The following is a 24,130-nucleotide window of genomic DNA, read 5'->3' on the forward strand; positions in this document are numbered from 1 at the left end:
AATTACTGCAAATAACAGCAAAGCATAATAATGCCCGGTATAGATGGTATTTTTGCTCAATAGATTTATTTTATTTATTAGTAATCTTGGCTCAAAAGCAGGTTTTCTCAGAGTACTGACAGGTTATGAAGTTATGGAATGCCATAGCTTTATTTTTTTCTGTATGCAGTTACGTCAGTGATTAATCACACACAATCAAGCAATGCTCTAGAGATCATGTTGAATAAAACAAAGTTCACAGTAGTAGGGACTGTAAAATATTTGCTTCGAAATTACGAATTCAGGCGTGAGTCTAAACGTATCTTCTGTTGGAAATAAATTAATTTTCATAACTTAGTATTGCGAGCAAAGTATGGTTTTAAATAATACAACTTCACATATTAGAAAAACTTATTTTCTAAAATGACATACAATATAGGTAATTCTAAATAATTTCGTCCACGGAAAAGGAATCATCTAAAGGAAGTCAGTCTCCTGTAAAGGTGGCCAGTATCTAAGTTTCGGCACTAGACACGCAAGCATGTTGTGTCCGAGGGAGCCTAGTAGAGAAACTACTGCCTCGCACTTGGTGAGGACTATCAGAGTTACGGAGAACGTAGCGGACATAGTAATTCCCAGTGTGAAGTTTGAATTCCTCCCATTCTTCGTTCCACAATCACTGCTCCAGTGAGGACTCCTGTTCCGTGGGATACACACCCACGGGCTTTAGGTCCAGAGATCTGCCTCCAGATTGGTTAAGCCCTGTGCTCAGAGCATGGCCTGTTGTGAGCTGAAGGAGTGCCGAACTGACTGGTTGTCATGCTGACACGCGCCCACGGCCCAGGTCGCAGAAGGTGACTGCAGTGGTGTCCGCGCGGCAGGGCAGGAACTACGGTGGCTCCATGGAGTGGCTGCTGGAGCCCGAGGACAAGATTGTCATGTTGGACCTGCAGCTGGACAAGAAGTACTCGTTCATGGGGCAGGTCAGTTGCCCTCGAGTTCTCAGCATCTGGTCCCGGCTTGCATGGGCCGGATACAATAGCATATGTTTATCCGAGCATTTCGACTGGTATCACAGGGCTTTAAGCACTAACAAACAGTTCTAGAGGCCTTAAGTGGACACCTAAACCTTTGTTTTTCCTCATTTTCAGCCTGTGGCTCAAATTGGTACGGAAGACACCTTCATAATCCATCTATATTAACATCACTTGTATGCATTTGGTTACCAGATATGTAATTAAAAAAATATATAATGTACAGAACTTTGTTCGTTTTAACCAAACAACACAAACTTATTCAGTTAATATTTTAGCATCATACTAAATTGACCTCGGGCATGTCATTCATTCAAAGTAGGTGTACAAATGGCATGGCAATTACTACCTTCAAAATTTCATCCAATTTGAGTTTCAGTGTTAATTAAGTCCTCTAAATTATTTATGAAACCAAGCGATGTACGAACTGTGCAAAGGTTTTTTAATTGCTGAACATATATTGAAAATTTGTCATATACAGAGATGCATAGGGTTTAAGAACATGCGAAATGAAAGAGACTTTAGTGTGCCACATTCAATTTTCATCATGAAACATTTATATTTCAGGAAAGGAATAGATAAGTATAATGAGTATGGACTGGAAAAATTCGCGGTTTCGATGACCTTCAGGATAGACTACACAGTCCTCAGTATACTCGGGAAAATAACGCCTGTTCATTGGCTGCTGACTTGTGAGTCGTCTCAACTAGTTTGCTTGTGATACGATACTTCTTTGGTTGAGCATTTTCCATTGGCCCAGAGTCATCCAGATGAACAGTGAACCAATAACAAAAGCAGCTTTAAGGTATATGTATTTGAATTTTAGCGTATCGCGAAATGAATCCGCGAATTTTTCCGGTCTCTAATAATGAATGAGTTGTGCGTGCCCCTCGCTCGAACACGAACAGCTGCGACAGCTGAGGACTGAGGACTGAGGACTGAGGGGGTGCCTCGCCCCGCAGGTGAGGAATGGGGCGGACCAGAAGGGGGCGGAGGCGGTGGTGGTCTGGGACAAGGACAGCGATGCCAGCCAGACGGCCTCCTTGCTGGTCAGCAGTGACCCCCAGACTGCCCGGGCGTCGCTGGTGCTGCAGCAGCGGTCCGTCTGCGCCGAGGTCAACTACACGTGAGTCACCCCCCAGGGGCACTGACGTTAGCCATGTAGCTCCTCTGATCAGTACATGCTAGATCCTGTCAACTTCCACCCAGCTCCAAATTACCAGTTTTATATGCATGAAATAGTTCAGTAGCTATTTACCAGAGAGCTACCCAAAAAAAATTATGGGCAAGTCTTTCAGAACTCGATAGTGATGTGTAAAATCAAAACTCGATAACGAGAAAATGTATGGGATCTTATGCTGCAAATAAACTTTTAATTTACGTTAACTGCGCAATTGCGTTTCTTGCATGTTTCATTAACCTGGCCTTGGAAAACCCGCATGGCAATGTGTCGCGCTGTTCAGTGCTCAGCGTTATAAATGCTCCTCAGAAGTACGCACTATCTCCACCCGCCTCGATAATTCGATGCTGGAGCAGAAACCTCAACTATAGAATCATTCGATATGCAGAGCGAAATGTTAAACTATATAATGAAACAACTCCGATAAAAGCTAAAAAATATTATAAGTTGTAAAATGTTTTGTTACGATTGTGCCAGAAATTTGGTATTTCGACACGTTTTTTTTTTAAATTTTACTAGAATTTTAAATAATTATTGTAAATTTTATTTGCTCTATAATTTGGTTACTTTGGGTGATTTACTCTTTGTTAGGCTGGTGTAATCCCCTTAGTTAAACTTTGTGCCAGTAGACAGAAGCACCTTTCCAAGAGACCTATCGGATCTTTTGCAGATCTAATACTTTGCTGGCAGCCCGTTTGAAATTTCTCTCGCTTGCAGGCACGTCCCAGTCTGTAACGTTACTTCACTTCATGACTAAAACCGCCTACAGCAGCTCTGGACGAGCTGTTACCATTTCTCAGAGACGAGCTGACCGTAGCCTTTACCGTCACGAATACGTCTTAGGTTCTCTCCTCGAAAGGCACGTCATGGACGCTTGTTCCCAGCGTCGTTGCGTTTTATGCCCCCCACTTACTCCACACCCTCTTCAGTTCTGAGAATTCAGCTCCGGAGCATTGCCCGACCGTTAACCCCGCCAAGCGTTGGCCGGCGTCAAGGACGACTTGCATAAAAAATGTGTGTGTGCAAAGTTGGAGCCCCACGACATCTAGCGGCAGAAACAGTAACTTATTACCTTGGCCGCCAGAGTGCAGCACCTGACTGCGCCATTAACCCCTGGTTTAAGCAGACGCCTTGGGCGAGTCGATTATTTTTTATTTCAGACACCCCTCAACAGGTAGCCCTAAAGTCGGCCAGTGCTACCAACTTCGAGACATCGAAGTCAGAGTTTTTTTATGATGCACACTCGGGTAACTTCGGAACTTTACGGTCCGGACGTCCCAGTCCCCCCCTCCACTTTTGATAGAACATTTACTTTTAATTACGAGACGCGGTTATCCGCGGGACACTTCGCGCCGCGACTGCAGACGGGCCGTTTGTGATTATCGGCGGATCGACGAGACACTGCAAGACTTCCATCCGGCCGCAACCGACTATGTAGTCGCTTAAATGAGGGATGCTATCCCTATAATCTTCTTCAAGTAGTTTAGTCCGTCTGCATAGTATAAGGTGTAATAGTTAGTTTTCTTTTAAATTATTTCTTTTGAAAGGATGAGAACGTCCGCGCTCAGCCGCGTATTCGCGGGATCCAGTTCCTGGCTGGCGACGCATCGGAAAATAGAAGCCAACTTCCCTGTCTGGTGAGTTACGATCCGCGACATTCCCCAACCTCCCCTTAACTTTCGTGGACATTCTCATCCCAGTTTATACTGTCTGTGTACAAGTTCTGATCAGTTTTGATTCGGACTGTTCGCAGATAGGATCCGAGAGCCGGACGCCGAATTAGCATTTTCACCACCCTTCCTCAACAACACACAGGCGCCCTGGCATCATGTTCCCGATTGATCTCCGGGAAACGAAGCCCCGACCTCCGGTGCTACTGTATCTTTTAACCTTTTTTTGAACTTTCCTAAATTACACCGTCAGACGCAGTTCATCATATAAACATAATTTCTGGACTTTAAGTATATATACTGGGATAGTTTAAACATATTTGTATTTTTTTATTGGTTTATGTATTTTTTTAATGAAACCTTTTTATAATTTAAATTCGGGTCAACCCATATTCTTTCAAATATATCTGAGAGCTAATTAATTAAGTAATTGAAATTGTATGTTAATAACTTTTCTATGTGTTATAAATTTTCCTTCAATAAATGTGACGTGATTATATTCAGACGGAATCACACCTTGTTTCTGTTTATTTCTAATATCATCGTGAAACCTAAAAGATCCCCAGCACACGATTTACTGCGGGTTCGTAAGGAATAGCCCAATTAAAGATTTTATTACAGACACAGTTTTATTGATAGCCACTACTTATGTCACTTACAATTAATCATATAAAATGGCAAATAATCAATTGCACTTAAAAATAATGTTGCTTCCTCAGTCACTCGTTTCATACAATCCACACACCTCGCTGGGCCGCACCTCTGGCGCAACTCTTGCCGCAGCACCCCTCGTGGATATCTGTCGTGCGACTCCACCGCCGCCGACGCACTTGCCTTCGCCGAAATCCCACTCGACGCCTCGCTCCGAACTTCGCTCGGGACTCCGCCGTGCCCGCGACACTATCGCCCGGAACTGAACTCATCGCCCTGAAACTTTCGTCCAAGGACTTCGCCACTCCGCCGCACCCGCGGCACTATCGCCCCGGAAGCTACGCCGCGAGAAGGCTCCCGCCTGAACTCTCTCTCTCTGAACTCAGACTCAGACTAACTCTCTTGAGGCCGCCGTCCTCGTTTTATCTATCAGCCGCAATTTCCATAACTCGCGAGCGCGGCCGGGGCCAATCGCGTCATTCCGAGCCGTCCCGACGGCAGAAATCTCTCGAAACACGTGTTGGCGGCTCGCGCAACTCCGCAGCTGTCCGGTGTCAGTTATGTGTCAAAGGCAGGGCGCCGCGCGGAGATTGGTGAGAAGGAGGGGGGAAAGCGAGAATCCTTGTAATGTTGCAGGCGCGCACGGCGCATATCATGTTGCGGCAGCCGCCAGCCAGCTCTGCACCTGCACGTGTCGCGGCCTTGCTCACGTTTGTAACAGTATTAAAGGAGAGTTGTACTATTTTAAAATTTTATTTTTTGATACCTTTGATGTGGGTTCTGTCCCTAACAACAACAATGATTTGGCGAGAGAGCTGATGAACAGAACATTTTATTTAAAACACAACATCTCGGATAATCATACAACAAATATGAGAACGATCCTTAACAATTAAGTTTGTTCATAGCAGGCACTAGCAGGTGACATAAGCCACACCATAGCTCGGCGCTGCGTCTTCCAAGCATCCACACACGTACGAACAAAAAGAAAAATATTGAATTTTAACAAATCTGATAATTACAATGAAGAGGTGCATTTTATAAAGCAGATGGGCTCTGATACCACAAACTTAACATTTCTTGCACTCGTTTTCCCAAACATACAAACAATTTACTGGAACATTTAGCTGCGAGATTCCAAAATGTCATGAATTTAAGGCCGAACATCTGCAATTATTCAAATTTCATACTCAAGCTAATAATTTATCTAACAGAAATTGTTTTAAAACTAAGAATATGATAAAAACACAAATAAAAAATTATTTATTTTATCATTAACAGGGAAATGTCATTTTCATTTATTTTACATAAACTTTAAAGAGACCATAACGAAATATAGCTTAATGCATAACTCCAGCTCAAGATAAAAGTCTTATTATCAACACAATATTCATGCCAAGACTTATTATCCAATAGGTATTTTCTATCTGGTAAATGTCCAGCATGGCTCGCCACTGGGTCATGCTGGGGTCCCAGAAGCAGCCGAAGACTCGCGATGGCAGAACAAGTGGTCTCTGCTCCAATCGTGATGGCAGAATCAGTGGTCTCTGCTCCACTCGCGATGGCAGAACCAGTGGTCTCTGCTCCACTCGCGATGGCAGAACCAGTGGTCTCTGCTCCACTCGCGATGGCAGAACCAGTGGTCTCTGCTCCACTCGCGATGGCAGAACCAGTGGTCTCTGCTCCACTCGCGATGGCAGAACCAGTGGTCTCTGCTCCACTCGCGATGGCAGAACCAGTGGTCTCTGCTCCACTCGCGATGGCAGAACCAGTGGTCTCTGCTCCACTCGCGATGGCAGAACCAGTGGTCTCTGCTCCACTCGCGATGGCAGAACCAGTGGTCTCTGCTCCACTCGCGATGGCAGAACCAGTGGTCTCTGCTCCACTCGCGATGGCAGAACCAGTGGTCTCTGCTCCACTCGCGATGGCAGAACCAGTGGTCTCTGCTCCACTCGCGATGGCAGAACCAGTGGTCTCTGCTCCACTCGCGATGGCAGAACCAGTGGTCTCTGCTCCACTCGCGATGGCAGAACCAGTGGTCTCTGCTCCACTCGCGATGGCAGAACCAGTGGTCTCTGCTCCACTCGCGATGGCAGAACCAGTGGTCTCTGCTCCACTCGCGATGGCAGAACCAGTGGTCTCTGCTCCACTCGCGATGGCAGAACCAGTGGTCTCTGCTCCACTCGCGATGGCAGAACCAGTGGTCTCTGCTCCACTCGCGATGGCAGAACCAGTGGTCTCTGCTCCACTCGCGATGGCAGAACCAGTGGTCTCTGCTCCACTCGCGATGGCAGAACCAGTGGTCTCTGCTCCACTCGCGATGGCAGAACCAGTGGTCTCTGCTCCACTCGCGATGGCTGAACCAGTGGTCTCTGCTCCACTCGCGATGGCAGAACCAGTGGTCTCTGCTCCACTCGCGATGGCAGAACCAGTGGTCTCTGCTCCACTCGCGATGGCAGAACCAGTGGTCTCTGCTCCACTCGCGATGGCAGAACCAGTGGTCTCTGCTCCACTCGCGATGGCAGAACCAGTGGTCTCTGCTCCACTCGCGATGGCAGAACCAGTGGTCTCTGCTCCACTCGCGATGGCAGAACCAGTGGTCTCTGCTCCACTCGCGATGGCAGAACCAGTGGTCTCTGCTCCACTCGCGATGGCAGAACCAGTGGTCTCTGCTCCACTCGCGATGGCAGAACAAGTGGTCTCTGCTCCACTCGCGATGGAAGAACAAGTGGTCTCTGCTCCATTCGCGACGACCACCGGCGCTCAGGCAGCTACAGGCGGGTGGCTCGTACTCGCTCAGGGCTGCAGGGGTCGGCCTGGCCTGGGACCGCCGGGCAGGTGGTCGTCCGTGATGAACGAGCCTACCACTCCCTGCTACTCCCTACTCGCTACCCCCTACTCGGTACCTGCTTAGTTCCCTCGGCCCTTCTTGCGTCACCCTCGACACAGCGACTGTAGTGTTTGCCTGTACCTCGTCACTGCGAGTTTCACAACTAGTCGTTACTCGTTTAATCGTTCGTCTTCACTGGTGTTACGTGCATATTTGTTCAAGTCTCAGTCAGGTAATGTCAATTTGTCGCCACAAGACTGACATTTTGGTATTATCTGCACCAACTGCTTCTTGACCACTTAGCCCCATCACATATTTCCCACTTGTGTTAAAAGTGACTACCACTCGCTCGTAAGGACACGATAAAAGGTCTATCATTCATATGTATTCTTGCATACTTACATAAGCCGTACCTTTACCCTTTTTAATGTACCGTCTTCAAATTTCTTGACTATTGACTTAATCAAGGCTTATGCGTACCTATGCGTAGTCCTGGATAGCCTTGGGCAGCTTAATGACGTCGGGCGACATGGTGTGGTATCTTCGATCGGGTGAACCTACTCGAAACCTGGGTGTTTATACTGGCCAGCGATAGTAGTTGACGATGACTCGTACTGTCTGGAAGGCGCTGACCGAATGTTCGCTGGGCGGAAATCCCGGCCACGTGTCATTTGTTTTAATCTCTGAGCCTCCACAGAGTTTTTTCAGCATTTGTTTCTTTTGGTGTTGCGCGGGTCACATACGCTCCAGGGATGCGGCATGAACCAGGCGGTGGCACACGTGTGCGCTTTTCGTGCTGACCTTAAAGATAACGTCTCTAAACAAACGGTAGCTCGAAGAGAAGCTACTCAATGACAGTATTAACTGTTTGGAGAATTTTTGCAAGATAGGCGAAATTTTAATAAAATTTACTGTCCAAAATCTTGTCATTAATGGGATTTAGATTTTTAAGCTTTTTTGTTTGCTTTTATCAAAACTTTTTTATATAGTTGTAGCCAGGGGGCTACTGATTAATCGGGAGGGGCAGGTAGGCCATGCTATAATAAACAAAGGTCTAATGTTGCACACTATTTATTTGCACCATCGAGTGCGCTAGCAAATTTACATGTGTCTACAGTGCACAACAGCCTACTCGTGCTAAGAGGCAGAGTGGAACTGTCTCTTCTTTCCTCCTCACCAGCCTGCTAGCCCGCGCGGAGGAGGGGTGATAATCCCCTTGGCATCCGGGCTAACGGGCCTGGAGGTTGCGCTGCAATCTTGCCCAGGGGTGTCCAAACACTGATGGGACAGCACCTGCTGATAGCCGCCTGGCGGGCATAGCGCAGTAGATGTGTTCGCGATGTACCGCCACAGTACCCCCCGGCCAGTGATTTGCGCACAAGTTACTAGAAACTACCTTGGAGGCGGTTAGGAAAGTGGACTTGGCGACCGGATCGACGTGATGTAGTTTGGGAAGGCATGATGTCGACATCCAGACGATTCGTCGGAGCGGCCATCCCAGCAGCAGGACGTGGTATGTCGTGGTCCTCTGGAACAAAGTCACGGATGGTGTATGCAGGTTTGAGGCGATCTATGGCAACAGTAGCCTGCCTACCATGCATTTGGATAGTCGCAGTTTTTCCTGAGCGACTAACAACAGGGAAAGGCCCCTCATAAGGAGGTTGCAAGCACCCTTTTGGACCATCGCGGCGAACAAAGACCTTGGTGGCTGTGGCAAGGTCCTTGAAAACGAATGTTATCGGCTTATCGTGTCTTGTGCCACCAACTGGTCGAAGTTCGCGAAAGTGCTGCCGAAACTCTTGGATAAGACCCGGGGCCTCCAGTTGTCCTGCATCAAGATGGGTGACAAGAAACTCGCCGGGTAGGCATAGTGGTTGGCCATATACCAAATCTGCTGCAGAAGCATGGAGATCCTCGCGCCATTCTACTCTGATGCCTAAGAGTATGGTGGGTAAGATGTCCACCCAGTGCTCTGTAATATGGCAACGTATGGCGGCCTTGAGCTGTCTGTGCATTCGCTCCACCATGCCATTGGAAGCAGGATGAAATGCGGTGGTCCGAAAGTGAGTCATTCCCGTCAGGTTACTGAGGTCCCTGAAAAGACAGGACTCTAACTGGCGCCCTCGGTCGGTAGTGATTTGTAGGGGAGTTCTAAAGCGTACAACCCAGTTGGCATTAAACGCTCGAGCTATGATGTTAGCCTCAATGTTCTCCACTGGAACTACTTCTGGCCAGCGAGTGAAGTGGTCTATGATGGTCACGCAATAACGGTAGCCTTGTGAGACAGGCAAGGGCCCCACAATGTCGATGTGGACATGGTCAAAGCGGGAGGATGGTGGAATGAAGGAACCAACAGGGGAAGAAACATGGCGAGAAATTTTGGAGCGCTGGCAGTGTAGACAGGCACAAGCCCATCTTCGACAGTCCGATTTGACAGAGGGCCATACAAATTTTTGGGTGACCAACCGTACAGATGCATTAATGCCTGGGTGAGCCAGCTGGTGTACCAATTTGAATGCATCCTGGGGAAATGGGGCTGTGATGAAGAGTCGTGCTGTTGGTGTGGAGACATCGCAGTAGATCTCTGTTGGGAAATCTGGCAAGCATATTTTCTGCAGCTGCAGGCCAGAATCTAGTTGCAGAAACCTTTGTAGTTCTTCATCCTCAGCCTGTGAGGCCGCAAGGGCTTGGTAATCGAGGGTTGCAGCGACAGCATCCACTCTAGACAGGGCATATGCAATGATATTATGAGACCCCGTGATATGCCTAATGTCTGTGGTGAACTGGCTAATAAAATCAAGATGTCGTGATCTCCGAGGTGAGCACTTGTCTGGGTTTTGCTGGAAGGCATAAACGAGAGGCTTGTGGTCGGTAAAAACAGAGAAATGTCTGCCTTCGATCATATTGCGAAACTGATGGATCCCTAAATAAATGGCTAGTAGCTCCCGATCATAGGCACCATATTTTTGCTGAGCAGGATTGAATTTCTTGGAGAAGAATGCTAATAGCTGCCAGGATCCTTGAACAAGCTGTTGGAGGACTGCTCCCATTGCAATATCTAAAGCATCTGCCATTGTTGCTAAGGGTGCGGACGAACTTGGATGGGGGAGCAGGGTGGCTTCAGCAAGGCTAGTTTTGCACTTCTCAAAGGCACTGTCGCTGTCAGGTGTCCATGTTAATAGGGCTTTGCCTTTCACATCACCCTTTAGAACTTCGTGAAGGGGAGCTTGCAACTGGCAGCCTTGGAAATAAAGCGCCGGTAGAAGTTTAGCATTCCTGTAAACTGCCGTAACTGCTTCGCCGTAACTGGTTTTTTTGTAGTGAAGTATAGCATCAACCTTCTCTGGGACAGGTGTGGTCCCATCTGCTGAGATGTTATGTCCTAAGAATGTCACTTGTGGTTTGCCAAATATGCACTTGGATGGATTAATAAGTAGCCCATACTGAGCAATGCGTCGGAAGAGTTCTACCTCATTGATGGAAGCTACCAAGATATCATCAATGTAAGACACACAAAAATCAAGTCCTCTGAGAACTTCGTCTATGAACCTCTGAAAAGTCTAAGCAGCATTACGAAGGCCGAAAGACATGAATGGGAATTCATGAAATCCAAAAGGAGTTGTGGCAGTTTTTAGAATATCAGCTGGCTTAACTGGGATTTGGCTGTAGACCCTCACAAGGTCAATAGTTGAGAAGATTGTTTTTCCACAAAGAGTGTGAGAGAATTCTTGTATGTGTAGAATTGGATATCTGTCTGGAATTGTGCGTGCATTGAGCAACCGATAGTCCCCACATGGCCTCTATTCCTCCCCTTATTTGGGTACCGTGTGCAGAGGTGAAGACCAGGAGCTGTCAGAAGGGCGAGCAGTGCCAAGTTTGAGCATATATTCAAACTCCCTCTTTGCAATCCTGAGTTTGTCCGGTGCCAAACAACGTGGTTTGCTGAACACTGGCTGCCCAGCTGTAGTGCGGATATGATGTACTGCAGAATGTTGGACAATATGTGGAGTACCCGATGGCCAGGTAAGACATACATACTTTTGGAGGAGCTCGAGGTAGTGAGATGATTGAGGCAGAGTCCTGACACTACTGACGTCACTTGTAGCCTTGTGGCAGATAGAGGCAAGAGATGTGGTACTGTCTTCTAGGCATTGATTCCGAATGTCTACCAAGAGGCCATAATGGTGGAGGAAGTCAGCACCGATGATTGGTTTGGTAACATCAGCCACCACAAAAGCCAGACAAAATCACGCCTGAGTCCTAAGTTTAAAGTTAGGGAAAAGAAACCATAAGTCGAAATATTTGAGCAAATGGCTGCGAACAAGACATAATTGAACTTGGACCGCCTTTCAGGCAGTCTGGCGCAAGGAAACAAACAAATGTCAACACCCATGTCAACAAAAAGCTGTTTCTTTGTGCCCTTATCCGAGATGAAGAGGCGGCTGCCTGAAGTCGGGGTTGGATCGCTGGCCACCATCAGCGAGTCCCCTGCATGTTTCCCGAGCTGTATTTACAGGGTTGAACACTTTCGCGCCTCGTCGCCGAAGTAACGATGGTACCAGCAGATCCCCTGCAAACTCCTGCTGCGGGAGAGTTGCTGGCGTGATGTAGATGGGGAGCGGTCGCGGTTACTGTTGTGCTGGCCAAGACGAGTAAGGGATGCTAATGCTGCGATATCCTGTCACAGCGTTGTGGCCATCTCTCCTATTTTGGCAGTCATGAAGATTGACATTTTTTCGAACATTGATTCCAGTGAGGCGGCTTCTGCCATCTGTGGTCTCGGATTTGTATCCGCGATGGTGTCTGCAAGCTCGGCTAATGAGTCTAACATCCAAGATCGCTTGTGTTGGTGGTGGTAAACGCCCCAGCCACAATGACTTGAAAAGGTCATCTGGAACGACTGTTCCTGCTAAACTGCGAAGGTGCTGTAGAAATTGCGAAGGCCTTGGGTCACCGACTTCCTCGTGTTCCAGTAGTTGTTTCGTCTTCCGTTCCTGTGAAGTACTTAATCTCTTTATAAGTTCTGATTTAAGTCGGTCGTGCTTCTCCTCAGTGGATGGACTAGTATATCGCGCACTTCGGTCGCATATTTACAGTCCAAATTACCTGCCACATAGTTGAACTTGGTTTCGTTGGATTTGACACCTGCTAGGGCAAATTGGTTTTCCACTTGAACTAATCACATTTCCGGGTCGGGAGCCCAAAAGGGTGGAATGCGTACTGCAACACGCTCGATGGAGATGGTTGATGATGGGGGTTCAGCCATAACTGCAGAAGTGTTATAGAGTGATAATGAGACACTAAAAAACGAGGTGCGATTATGTGCTGGAGCATGATGCAACTGCCTGGACTGTGTCGCCGAACATCAACATAACTCCTACCTGTGTGTCACAACGAGTCGTGGAAGTCCGAAGCATGTACTGGAAGTGTCACAGAACTCGTTCATTTCCTACACTTCCGCGGCAGTGCGGATGACGAGCTGCGCAGGTGATGTGCGACGCGGATGACGTGCGGCGCGGACGACTTGCAGCACGGGTCATGTGCGACGCAGATGACGTGCGGCGCGGACGACTTGCAGTGCGGGTGATGTGCGACGCGGATGGCATGCGTCGCGGACGACTTGCAGTGCGGGTGATGTGCGACTTGGATGATGTGCATCGCTGATGACATGCATCGCGGATGACGTGCAACGCGGATGACATATGGTACGAGCGATGTGCCTTGTGGGCGACGTGCGACGCGTGTAACGTGCGGTGCCTAAGGTTGCTTATATTACGCAAAACATGAATATCGCGTTGCACTTATTTCGGAACGCACACTAGCCTCGCCCCTATCACGTCGGGGTCACCACTGTAGCCGGGAGGCTACTGATTATTCGGAAGGGGCAGGCAGGCCATGCTAGTATAAGCAATAGGTCTACTGTTGCACACTATTTATTTGCGCCGTCGAGAGCGCTAACAAATTTACATGTGTCTACAGTGCACAACAGCCTACTCGTGCTAAGAGGCCGATTGGAACTGTCTCTTCTTTCCTCCTCGCCAGCCTGCTAGCCAGCGCGGAGGAGGGGTGATAATCCCCTTGGCACCTGGGCTAACGGGACTCCTGGAGGGTGCGCGCTGCCCTCTGGCCCAGGGGTGTCCAAACACCGACGGGACAGCAGGTGCTGATAGCCGCATAGCAGGCGTGGCGATAATGTGTTCGCGATGTACCACCATAATTGTTAACAATTTAGTTGTGCTAATGAAATGATAACAATAGGCGACGTAACTGATAGTGCAACGAAATTTTAGCGGCGGGTGCGGAACTACATTTGTTTCACTTTAAGAAATATAGTTGAAAACACACTTTTGGTTATATTTTTGTCGCAATTGGCATTACTTTTAAGATTCCTGCGTTAAATCGCGCGTCCGAGTTTTTGCAACATGAGAAAACATTAATTTTTTCGTTAACGAGATTAGATGTTAAACATCTATCCCGGGCGAGTAATGAAAGCTCACTTACATGCTCTTTATTATTTGTACTGTAAACAAGTACAAAACAAGCATTAAAGTTTTTGTTTTACTAATATATATCTGATTGGGTTTTTTTTTACTCATATCGCATGTATTACTAAATAGTTACACAGTGGTATCTTAAGGTTTGCTTACGTTGTTTACTAATCTCAATTTAATTTAACATTTATATACATAAATGTGTGTGTTTTACTGGCGTAACAGGTAGTGTTGGTGCGGGATGCGCAACAGGTTGATGGTGTGTTGTTGTTGCCGGATGGACATGGGAGTGTTTGTGCGGGATGCGCAGCAGGTTGATGGTGTGTTGTTGTTGCAGGAGAGACATAGAGTGTTGGTGCAGGATGCGCAGCAGGTTGATGGTGTGTTGTTGTTGCAGGAGAGACAGGGATTGTTGGTGCGGGATGCGCAGCAGGTTGATGGTGTGTTGTTGTTGAAGGAGAGACAGGGATTGTTGGTGCGTGATGCGCAGCAGGTTGATGGTGTATTGTTGTTGCAGGAGGGACAGGGAGTTTGGTGCGTGATGCGCAGCAGGCTGATGGTGTGTTGTTGTAGCAGGAGGGACAGGGAGTGTTGGTGCAGGATGCGCAGCAGGTTGATGGTGTGTTGTTGTTGCAGGAGGGACAGGGAGTGTTTCTGCGGGATGCGCAGCAGGCTGATGGTGTGTTGTTGTTGCAGGAGGGACAGGGAGTGTCTGTGTGGTATGCGCAGCAGGTTGATGGTGTGTTGTTGTTGAAGGAGAGACAGGGATTGTTGGTGCGTGATGCGCAGCAGGTTGATGGTGTATTGTTGTTGCAGGAGGAACAGGGAGTGTTGGTGCGTGATGCGCAGCAGGCTGATGGTGTGTTGTTGTAGCAGGAGGGACAGGGAGTGTTGATGCAGGATATGCAGCAGGTTGATGGTGTGTTGTTGTAGCAGGAGGGAAAGGAGTGTAGGTGCGTGATGCGCAGCAGGTTGATTGTGTGTTGTTGTAGCAGGAGGGAAGGGAGTGTTGGTGCGTGATGCGCAGCAGGTTAATAGTGTGTTGTTGTTGCAGGAGGGAAAGGAGTGTTGGTGCGGGATGCGCAGCAGGTTGATGGTGTGTTGTTGTAGCAGGAGGGACAGGGAGTGTTGGTGCAGGATGTGCAGCAGGTTGATGGTGTATTGTTGTTGCAGGAGGGACAGGGAGTGTTGGTGTGTGATGCGCAGCAGGCTGATGGTGTGTTGTTGTAGCAGGAGGGACAGGGAGTGTTGGTGTGTGATGCGCAGCAGGTTGATGGTGTGTTGTTGTAGCAGGAGGGAAAGGAGTGTAGGTGCGTGATGCGCAGCAGGTTGATTGTGTGTTGTTGTAGCAGGAGGGAAGGGAGTGTTGGTGCGTGATGCGCAGCAGGTTAATGGTGTGTTGTTGTTGCAGGAGGGAAGGGAGTGTTGGTGCGGGATGCGCAGCAGGTTGATGATGTGTTGTTGTAGCAGGAGGGACAGGGAGTGTTGGTGCAGGATGTGCAGCAGGTTGATGGTGTGTTGTTGTTGCAGGGGAGACAGGGAGTGTTGGTGCGGGATGTGCAGCAGGTTGATGGTGTGTTGTTGTTGCAGGAGGGACAGGGATTGTTGGAGCGGAATGCGCAGCAGGTTGATGGTGTGTTGTTGTTGCAGGAGAGACATAGAGTGTTGGTGCAGGATGCGCAGCAGGTTGATGGTGTGTTGTTGTTGCAGGAGGGACAGGGAGTGTTGGTGCAGGATGTGCAGCACGTTGATGGTGTGTTGTTGTTGCAGGGGAGACAGGGAGTGTTGGTGCGTGATGCGCAGCAGGTTGATGGTGTGTTGTTGTTGCAGGAGAGACAGGGAGTGTTGGTGCACGATGCGCAGCAGGTTGATGGTATGTTGTTGTTGCAGGAGAGACAGGGAGTGTTGGTGCAGGATGTGCAGCAGGTTTATGGTGTGTTGTTGTTGCAGGAGGGACAGGGAGTGTTGGTGCAGGATGCACAGCAGGTTGATGGTGTGTTGTTGTAGCAGGAGGGACAGGGAGTGTTGGTGCAGGATGTGCAGCAGGTTAATGGTGTGTTGTTGTTGCAGGAGGGAAGGGAGTGTTGGTGCGGGATGCGCAGCAGGTTGATGGTGTGTTAATGTAGCAGGAGGGAAGAGAGTGTTGGTGCGTGATGCGCAGCAGGTTGATGGTGTGTTGTTGTAGCAGGAGGGAAAGGAGTGTAGGTGCGTGATTGCGCAGCAGGTTGATTGTGTGTTGTTGTAGCAGGAGGGAAGGGAGTGTTGGTGCGTGATGCGCAGCAGGTTAATGGTGTGTTGTTGTTGCAGGAGGGAAGGGAGTGTTGGTGCGGGATGCGCAGCAGGTTGATGGTGTGTTGTTGTAGCAGGAGGGACAGGGAGTGTTGGTGCAGGATGTGCAGCAGGTTGATGGTGTGTTGTTGTTGCAGGGGAGACAGGGAGTGTTGGTGCGGGATGTGCAGCAGGTTGATGGTGTGTTGTTGTTGCAGGAGGGACAGGGAATGTTGGAGCGGAATGCGCAGCAGGTTGATGGTGTGTTGTTGTTGCAGGAGGGACAGGGAGTGTTGGTGCGTGATGCGCAGCAGGTTAATGGTGTGTTGTTGTTGCAGGAGGGAAGGGAGTGTTGGTGCGGGATGCGCAGCAGGTTGATGGTGTGTTGTTGTAGCAGGAGGGACAGGGAGTGTTGGTGCAGGATGTGCAGCAGGTTGATGGTGTATTGTTGTTGCAGGAGGGACAGGGAGTGTTGGTGCGTGATGCGCAGCAGGCTGATGGTGTGTTGTTGTAGCAGGAGGGACAGGGAGTGTTGGTGCGTGATGCGCAGCAGGTTTATGGTGTGTTGTTGTAGCAGGAGGTAAAGGAGTGTAGGTGCGTGATGCGCAGCAGGTTGATTGTGTGTTGTTGTAGCAGGAGGGAAGGGAGTGTTGGTGCGTGATGCGCAGCAGGTTAATGGTGTGTTGTTGTTGCAAGAGGGAAGGGAGTGTTGGTGCGGGATGCGCAGCAGGTTGATGGTGTGTCTTTGTAGCAGGAGGGACAGGGAGTGTTGGTGCAGGATGTGCAGCAGGTTGATGGTGTATTGTTGTTGCAGGAGGGACAGGGAGTGTTGGTGCGTGATGCGCAGCAGGCTGATGGTGTGTTGTTGTAGCAGGAGGGACAGGGAGTGTTGGTGCGTGATGCGCAGCAGGTTGATGGTGTGTTGTTGTAGCAGGAGGTAAAGGAGTGTAGGTGCGTGATGCGCAGCAGGTTGATGGTGTGTTGTTGTAGCAGGAGGGAAGGAAGTGTTGGTGCGTTATGCGCAGCAGGTTAATGGTGTGTTGTTGTTGCAGGAGGGAAGGGAGTGTTGGTGCGGGATGCGCAGCAGCTGATGGTGTGTTGTTGTAGCAGGAGGGACAGGGAGTGTTGGTGCAGGATGTGCAGCAGGTTGATGGTGTGTTGTTGTTGCAGGGGAGACAGGGAGTGTTGGTGCGGGATGTGCAGCAGGTTGATGGTGTGTTGTTGTTGCAGGAGGGACAGGGATTGTTGGAGCGGAATGCGCAGCAGGTTGATGGTGTGTTGTTGTTGCAGGAGAGACATAGAGTGTTGGTGCAGGATGCGCAGCAGGTTGATGGTGTGTTGTTGTTGCAGGAGGGACAGGGAGTGTTGGTGCAGGATGTGCAGCAGGTTGATGGTGTGTTGTTGTTGCAGGGGAGACAGGGAGTGTTGGTGCGTGATGCGCAGCAGGTTGATGGTGTGTTGTTGTTGCAGGAGAGACAGGGAGTGTTGGTGCACGATGCGCAGCAGGTTGATGGTATGTTGTTGTTGCAGGAGAGACAGGGAGTGTTGGTGCAGGATGTGCAGCAGGTTGATGGTGTGTTGTTGTTGCAGGAGGGACAGGGAGTGTTGGTGCAGGATGCTCAGCAGGTTGATGGTGTGTTGTTGTAGCAGGAGGGACAGGGAGTGTTGGTGCAGGATGTGCAGCAGGTTGATAGTGTGTTGTTGTTGCAGGAGAGACAGGGATTGTTGGTGCAGGATGCGCAGCAGGTTGATGGTGTGTTGTTGTAGCAGGAGGGACAGGGAGTGTTGGTGCGTGATGCGCAGCAGGTTAATGGTGTGTTGTTGTAGCAGGAGGGAAAGGAGTGTAGGTGCGTGATGCGCAGCAGGTCTATTGTGTGTTGTTGTAGCAGGAGGGAAGGGAGTGTTGGTGCTTGATGCGCAGCAGGTTAATGGTGTGTTGTTGTTGCAGAATGGAAGGGAGTGTTGGTGCGGGATGCGCAGCAGGTTGATGGTGTGTTGTTGTAGCAGGAGGGAAGAGAGTGTTGGTGCGTGATGCGCAGCAGGTTGATGGTGTGTTGTTGTAGCAGGAGAGACAGGGATTGTTGGTGCGGGATGCGCAGCAGGTTGATGGTGTGTTGTTGTTGCAGGAGGGACAGGGAGTGTTTGTGCGGGATGCGCAGCAGGCTGATGGTGTGTTGTTGTTGCAGGAGGGATAGGGATTTTCTGTGTGGTATACGCAGCAGGTTGATGGTGTGTTGTTGTTGAAGGAGAGACAGGGATTGTTGGAGCGGAATGCGCAGCATGTTGATGGTGTGTTGTTGTTGCAGGAGGGAAGGGAGTGTTGGTGCGGGATGCGCAGCAGGTTGATGGTGTGTTGTTGTAGCAGGAGGGAAGAGAGTGTTGGTGCGTGATGCGCAGCAGGTTGATGGTGTGTTTTTGTAGCAGGAGAGACAGGGATTGTTGGTGCGGGATGCGCAGCAGGTTGATGGTGTGTTGTTGTTGCAGGAGGGACAGGGCTTGTTGGTGCAGGATGCGCAGCAGGTTGATGGTGTGTTGTTGTAGCAGGAGGGACAGGGAGTGTTGGTGCGTGATGCGCAGCAGGTTGATTGTGTGTTGTTGTTGCAGGAGAGACAGGGAGTGTTGGTGCGTGATGCGCAGCAGGTTGATGGTGTGTTGTTGTTGCAGGAGGGACAGGGATTGTTGGTGCGGGATGCGCAGCAGGTTGATGGTGTGTTGTTGTTGCAGTAGGGACAGGGAGTGTTTGTGCGGGATGCGCAGCAGGCTGATGGTTTGTTGTTGTTGCAGGAGGGACAGGGAGTTTCTGTGTGGTATGCGAAGCAGGTTGATGGTGTGTTGTTGTTGAAGGAGAGACAGGGATTGTTGGAGCGGAATGCGCAGCAGGTTGATTGTGTGTTGTTGTTGCAGGAGGGACAGGGATTGTTGGTGCAGGATGCGCAGCAGGTTGATGGTGTGTTGTTGTAGCAGGAGGGACAGGGAGTGTTGGTGCGTGATGCGCAGCAGGTTGATGGTGTGTTGTTGTAGCAGGAGGGAAGAGAGTGTTGGTGCGTGATGCGCAGCAGGTTGATTGTGTGTTGTTGTTGCAGGAGAGACAGGGATTGTTGGTGCGGGATGCGCAGCAGGTTGTTGGTGTGTTGTTGTTGCAGGAGGGACAGGGAGTGTTTGTGCGAGATGCGCAGCAGGCTGATGGTGTGTTGTTGTTGCAGGAGGGACAGGGAGTTTCTGTGTGGTATGCGCAGCAGGTTGATGGTGTGTTGTTGTTGAAGGAGAGACAGGGATTGTTGGAGCGGAATGCGCAGCAGGTTGATGGTGTGTTGTTGTTGCAGAAGGGACAGGGATTGTTAGTGCAGGATGCGCAGCAGGTTGATGGTGTGTTGTTGTAGCAGGAGGGACAGGGAGTGTTGGTGCGTGATGCGCAGCAGGTTGATGGTGTGTTGTTTTTAGCAGGAGGGAAAGGAGTATAGGTGCGTGATGCGCAGCAGGTTGATTGTGTGTTGTTGTAGCAGGAGGGAAGGGAGTGTTGGTGCGTAATGCGCAACAGGTTAATGGTGTGTTGTTGTTGCAGGAGGGAAGGGAGTGTTGGTGCGGGATGCGCAGCAGGTTGATGGTGTGTTGTTGTAGCAGGAGGGAAAGGAGTGTTGGTGCGTGATGCGCAGCAGGTTGATTGTGTGTTGTTGTAGCAGGAGGGAAGGGAGTGTTGGTGCGTGATGCGCAGCAGGTTGATGGTGTGCTGTTGTTGCAGGAGGGACAGGGATTGTTGGTGAGGGATGCGTAGCAGGTTGATGGTGTGTTGTTGTTGCAGGAGAGACAGGGATTGTTGGTGCGGGATGTGCAGCAGGTTGATGGTGTGTTGTTGTTGCAGGAGGGACAGGGAGTGTTGGTGCAGGATGTGCAGCAGGTTGATGGTGTGTTGTTGTTGCAGGAGGGACGGGGAGTGTTGGTGCAGGATGTGCAGCAGGTTGATGGTGTGTTGTTGTTGCAGGAGGGACGGGGAGTGTTGGTGCAGGATGTGCAGCAGGTTGATGGTGTGTTGTTGTTGCAGGAGGGACGGGGAGTGTTGGTGCAGGATGTGCAGCAGGTTGATGGTGTGTTGTTGTTGCAGGAGGGACGGGGAGTGTTGGTGCAGGATGTGCAGCAGGTTGATGGTGTGTTGTTGTTGCAGGAGGGACGGGGAGTGTTGGTGCAGGATGTGCAGCAGGTTGATGGTGTGTTGTTGTTGCAGGAGGGACGGGGAGTGTTGGTGCAGGATGTGCAGCAGGTTGATGGTGTGTTGTTGTTGCAGGAGGGACGGGGAGTGTTGGTGCAGGATGTGCAGCAGGTTGATGGTGTGTTGTTGTTGCAGGGGAGACAGGGAGTGTTGGTGCGGGATGTGCAGCAGGTTGATGGTGTGTTGTTGTTGCAGGAGAGACAGGGAGTGTTGTGGCACGATGCGCAGCAGGTTGATGGTATGTTGTTGTTGCAGGAGAGACAGGGAGTGTTGGTGCAGGATGTGCAGCAGGTTGATGGTGTGTTGTTGTTGCAGGAGGGACAGGGAGTGTTGGTGCAGGATGCTCAGCAGGTTGATGGTGTGTTGTTGTAGCAGGAGGGACAGGGAGTGTTGGTGCAGGATGTGCAGCAGGTTGATGGTGTGTTGTTGTTGCAGGAGAGACAGGGATTGTTGGTGCAGGATGCGCAGCAGGTTGATGGTGTGTTGTTGTAGCAGGAGGGACAGGGAGTGTTGGTGCGTGATGCGCAGCAGGTTAATGGTGTGTTGTTGTAGCAGGAGGGAAAGGAGTGTAGGTGCGTGATGCGCAGCAGGTCTATTGTGTGTTGTTGTAGCAGGAGGGAAGGGAGTGTTGGTGCTTGATGCGCAGCAGGTTAATGGTGTGTTGTTGTTGCAGGATGGAAGGGAGTGTTGGTGCGGGATGCGCAGCAGGTTGATGGTGTGTTGTTGTAGCAGGAGGGAAGAGAGTGTTGGTGCGTGATGCGCAGCAGGTTGATGGTGTGTTGTTGTAGCAGGAGAGACAGGGATTGTTGGTGCGGGATGCGCAGCAGGTTGATGGTGTGTTGTTGTTGCAGGAGGGACAGGGAGTGTTTGTGCGGGATGCGCAGCAGGCTGATGGTGTGTTGTTGTTGCAGGAGGGATAGGGATTTTCTGTGTGGTATGCGCAGCAGGTTGATGGTGTGTTGTTGTTGAAGGAGAGACAGGGATTGTTGGAGCGGAATGAGCAGCATGTTGATGGTGTGTTGTTGTTGCAGGAGGGAAGGGAGTGTTGGTGCGGGATGCGCAGCAGGTTGATGGTGTGTTGTTGTAGCAGGAGGGAAGAGAGTGTTGGTGCGTGATGCGCAGCAGGTTGATGGTGTGTTTTTGTAGCAGGAGAGACAGGGATTGTTGGTGCGGGATGCGCAGCAGGTTGATGGTGTGTTGTTGTTGCAGGAGGGACAGGGCTTGTTGGTGCAGGATGCGCAGCAGGTTGATGGTGTGTTGTTGTAGCAGGAGGGACAGGGAGTGTTGGTGCGTGATGCGCAGCAGGTTGATTGTGTGTTGTTGTTGCAGGAGAGACAGGGAGTGTTGGTGCGTGATGCGCAGCAGGTTGATGGTGTGTTGTTGTTGCAGGAGGGACAGGGATTGTTGGTGCGGGATGCGCAGCAGGTTGATGGTGTGTTGTTGTTGCAGTAGGGACAGGGAGTGTTTGTGCGGGATGCGCAGCAGGCTGATGGTTTGTTGTTGTTGCAGGAGGGACAGGGAGTTTCTGTGTGGTATGCGAAGCAGGTTGATGGTGTGTTGTTGTTGAAGGAGAGACAGGGATTGTTGGAGCGGAATGCGCAGCAGGTTGATTGTGTGTTGTTGTTGCAGGAGGGACAGGGATTGTTGGTGCAGGATGCGCAGCAGGTTGATGGTGTGTTGTTGTAGCAGGAGGGACAGGGAGTGTTGGTGCGTGATGCGCAGCAGGTTGATGGTGTGTTGTTGTAGCAGGAGGGAAGAGAGTGTTGGTGCGTGATGCGCAGCAGGTTGATTGTGTGTTGTTGTTGCAGGAGAGACAGGGATTGTTGGTGCGGGATGCGCAGCAGGTTGTTGGTGTGTTGTTGTTGCAGGAGGGACAGGGAGTGTTTGTGCGAGATGCGCAGCAGGCTGATGGTGTGTTGTTGTTGCAGGAGGGACAGGGAGTTTCTGTGTGGTATGCGCAGCAGGTTGATGGTGTGTTGTTGTTGAAGGAGAGACAGGGATTGTTGGAGCGGAATGCGCAGCAGGTTGATGGTGTGTTGTTGTTGCAGGAGGGACAGGGATTGTTGGTGCAGGATGCGCAGCAGGTTGATGGTGTGTTGTTGTAGCAGGAGGGACAGGGAGTGTTGGTGCGTGATGCGCAGCAGGTTGATGGTGTGTTGTTTTTAGCAGGAGGGAAAGGAGTATAGGTGCGTGATGCGCAGCAGGTTGATTGTGTGTTGTTGTAGCAGGAGGGAAGGGAGTGTTGGTGCGTAATGCGCAACAGGTTAATGGTGTGTTGTTGTTGCAGGAGGGAAGGGAGTGTTGGTGCGGGATGCGCAGCAGGTTGATGGTGTGTTGTTGTAGCAGGAGGGAAAGGAGTGTTGGTGCGTGATGCGCAGCAGGTTGATTGTGTGTTGTTGTAGCAGGAGGGAAGGGAGTGTTGGTGCGTGATGCGCAGCAGGTTGATGGTGTGCTGTTGTTGCAGGAGGGACAGGGATTGTTGGTGTGGGATGCGTAGCAGGTTGATGGTGTGTTGTTGTTGCAGGAGAGACAGGGATTGTTGGTGCGGGATGTGCAGCAGGTTGATGGTGTGTTGTTGTTGCAGTAGGGACAGGGAGTGTTGGTGCAGGATGTGCAGCAGGTTGATGGTGTGTTGTTGTTGCAGGAGGGACGGGGAGTGTTGGTGCAGGATGTGCAGCAGGTTGATGGTGTGTTGTTGTTGCAGGAGGGACGGGGAGTGTTGGTGCAGGATGTGCAGCAGGTTGATGGTGTGTTGTTGTTGCAGGAGGGACGGGGAGTGTTGGTGCAGGATGTGCAGCAGGTTGATGGTGTGTTGTTGTTGCAGGAGGGACGGGGAGTGTTGGTGCAGGATGTGCAGCAGGTTGATGGTGTGTTGTTGTTGCAGGAGGGACGGGGAGTGTTGGTGCAGGATGTGCAGCAGGTTGATGGTGTGTTGTTGTTGCAGGAGGGACGGGGAGTGTTGGTGCAGGATGTGCAGCAGGTTGATGGTGTGTTGTTGTTGCAGGAGGGACGGGGAGTGTTGGTGCAGGATGTGCAGCGGGTTGATGGTGTGTTGTTGTTGCAGGAGGGAAGGGAGTGTTGGTGCGTGATGCGCAGCAGGTTAATGGTGTGTTGTTGTAGCAGGAGGGACAGGGAGTGTTGGTGCAGAATGTGCAGCAGGTTGATGGTGTGTTGTTGTTGCAGGAGGGACAGGGAGTGTTGGTGCAGATTGTGCAGCAGGTTGATGGTGTGTTGTTGTTGCAGGAGGGATGCGGTGGAGGCTGCGCTGCAGTGGTCGGGTGGCCAAGAGATCAGGGGCCGGTGGGTGTTGACCCGAGACCAGGGACTGGGGCACGTCGAAGCCAGCCTGACCACGCCTTTCCCCGGCCTCAGTGCCCAATCAGCACAACTTAATTGGCGGCGCAGTGGCGGAGGTCTCAACCTTACGGTACTTTTCCTCAAGGCCTGATCTGTCTCTCTCATTCTCGTTATGTAATTACACCATCTCCACGTGCTTGCCTATTTAATGCATATTGATTCTTCTAACAATACTTACCCTTAGCTAACAAACTCTATGATATAATTGTTTATGGGCTAGATGTTTTACATTTTTAAAAATAATTAGTTATGAAGTTAACTTTTGTAATTTTTACACAAATGGTTAATAGATAATTTCCCACATATAATTATGATTTTTTATTATTGTAATTAAATTGTCCAATTACTGTTTTACATCCCCATGTGTGTCTAAATTTTTTTTTTCGTTTAAAAATATTATAAAATTATTTTTCTTTTAATTTCTAAAGCATCTGCACTACAACGAAAAATGAGTAATGTTTTATAA

General features: G+C 50.0%; 1 protein-coding gene across 1 annotated transcript in view; it reads left to right on the forward strand.

Annotated features, from left to right (window-relative positions):
- The window catches only part of LOC134540408 (vitellogenin-like), a 179,742-nt gene extending 155,929 nt beyond the window's left edge, over window positions 1–23,813 (forward strand). The window contains exons 15-17 of the mRNA XM_063383127.1: window positions 824–962; window positions 1,976–2,139; window positions 23,551–23,813. Of these exons, the coding sequence (XP_063239197.1) occupies window positions 824–962; window positions 1,976–2,139; window positions 23,551–23,755 (508 nt within the window). The 3' untranslated portion in view covers window positions 23,756–23,813. The remainder of the gene's footprint in view (window positions 1–823; window positions 963–1,975; window positions 2,140–23,550) is intronic.
- The last annotated feature ends 317 nt before the right edge of the window (window positions 23,814–24,130 follow it).

The sequence above is a fragment of the Bacillus rossius genome, chromosome 16 (genome assembly GCF_032445375.1).
Source record: "Bacillus rossius redtenbacheri isolate Brsri chromosome 16, Brsri_v3, whole genome shotgun sequence".
Classification (NCBI taxonomy): Eukaryota; Metazoa; Arthropoda; class Insecta; order Phasmatodea; family Bacillidae; genus Bacillus; species Bacillus rossius.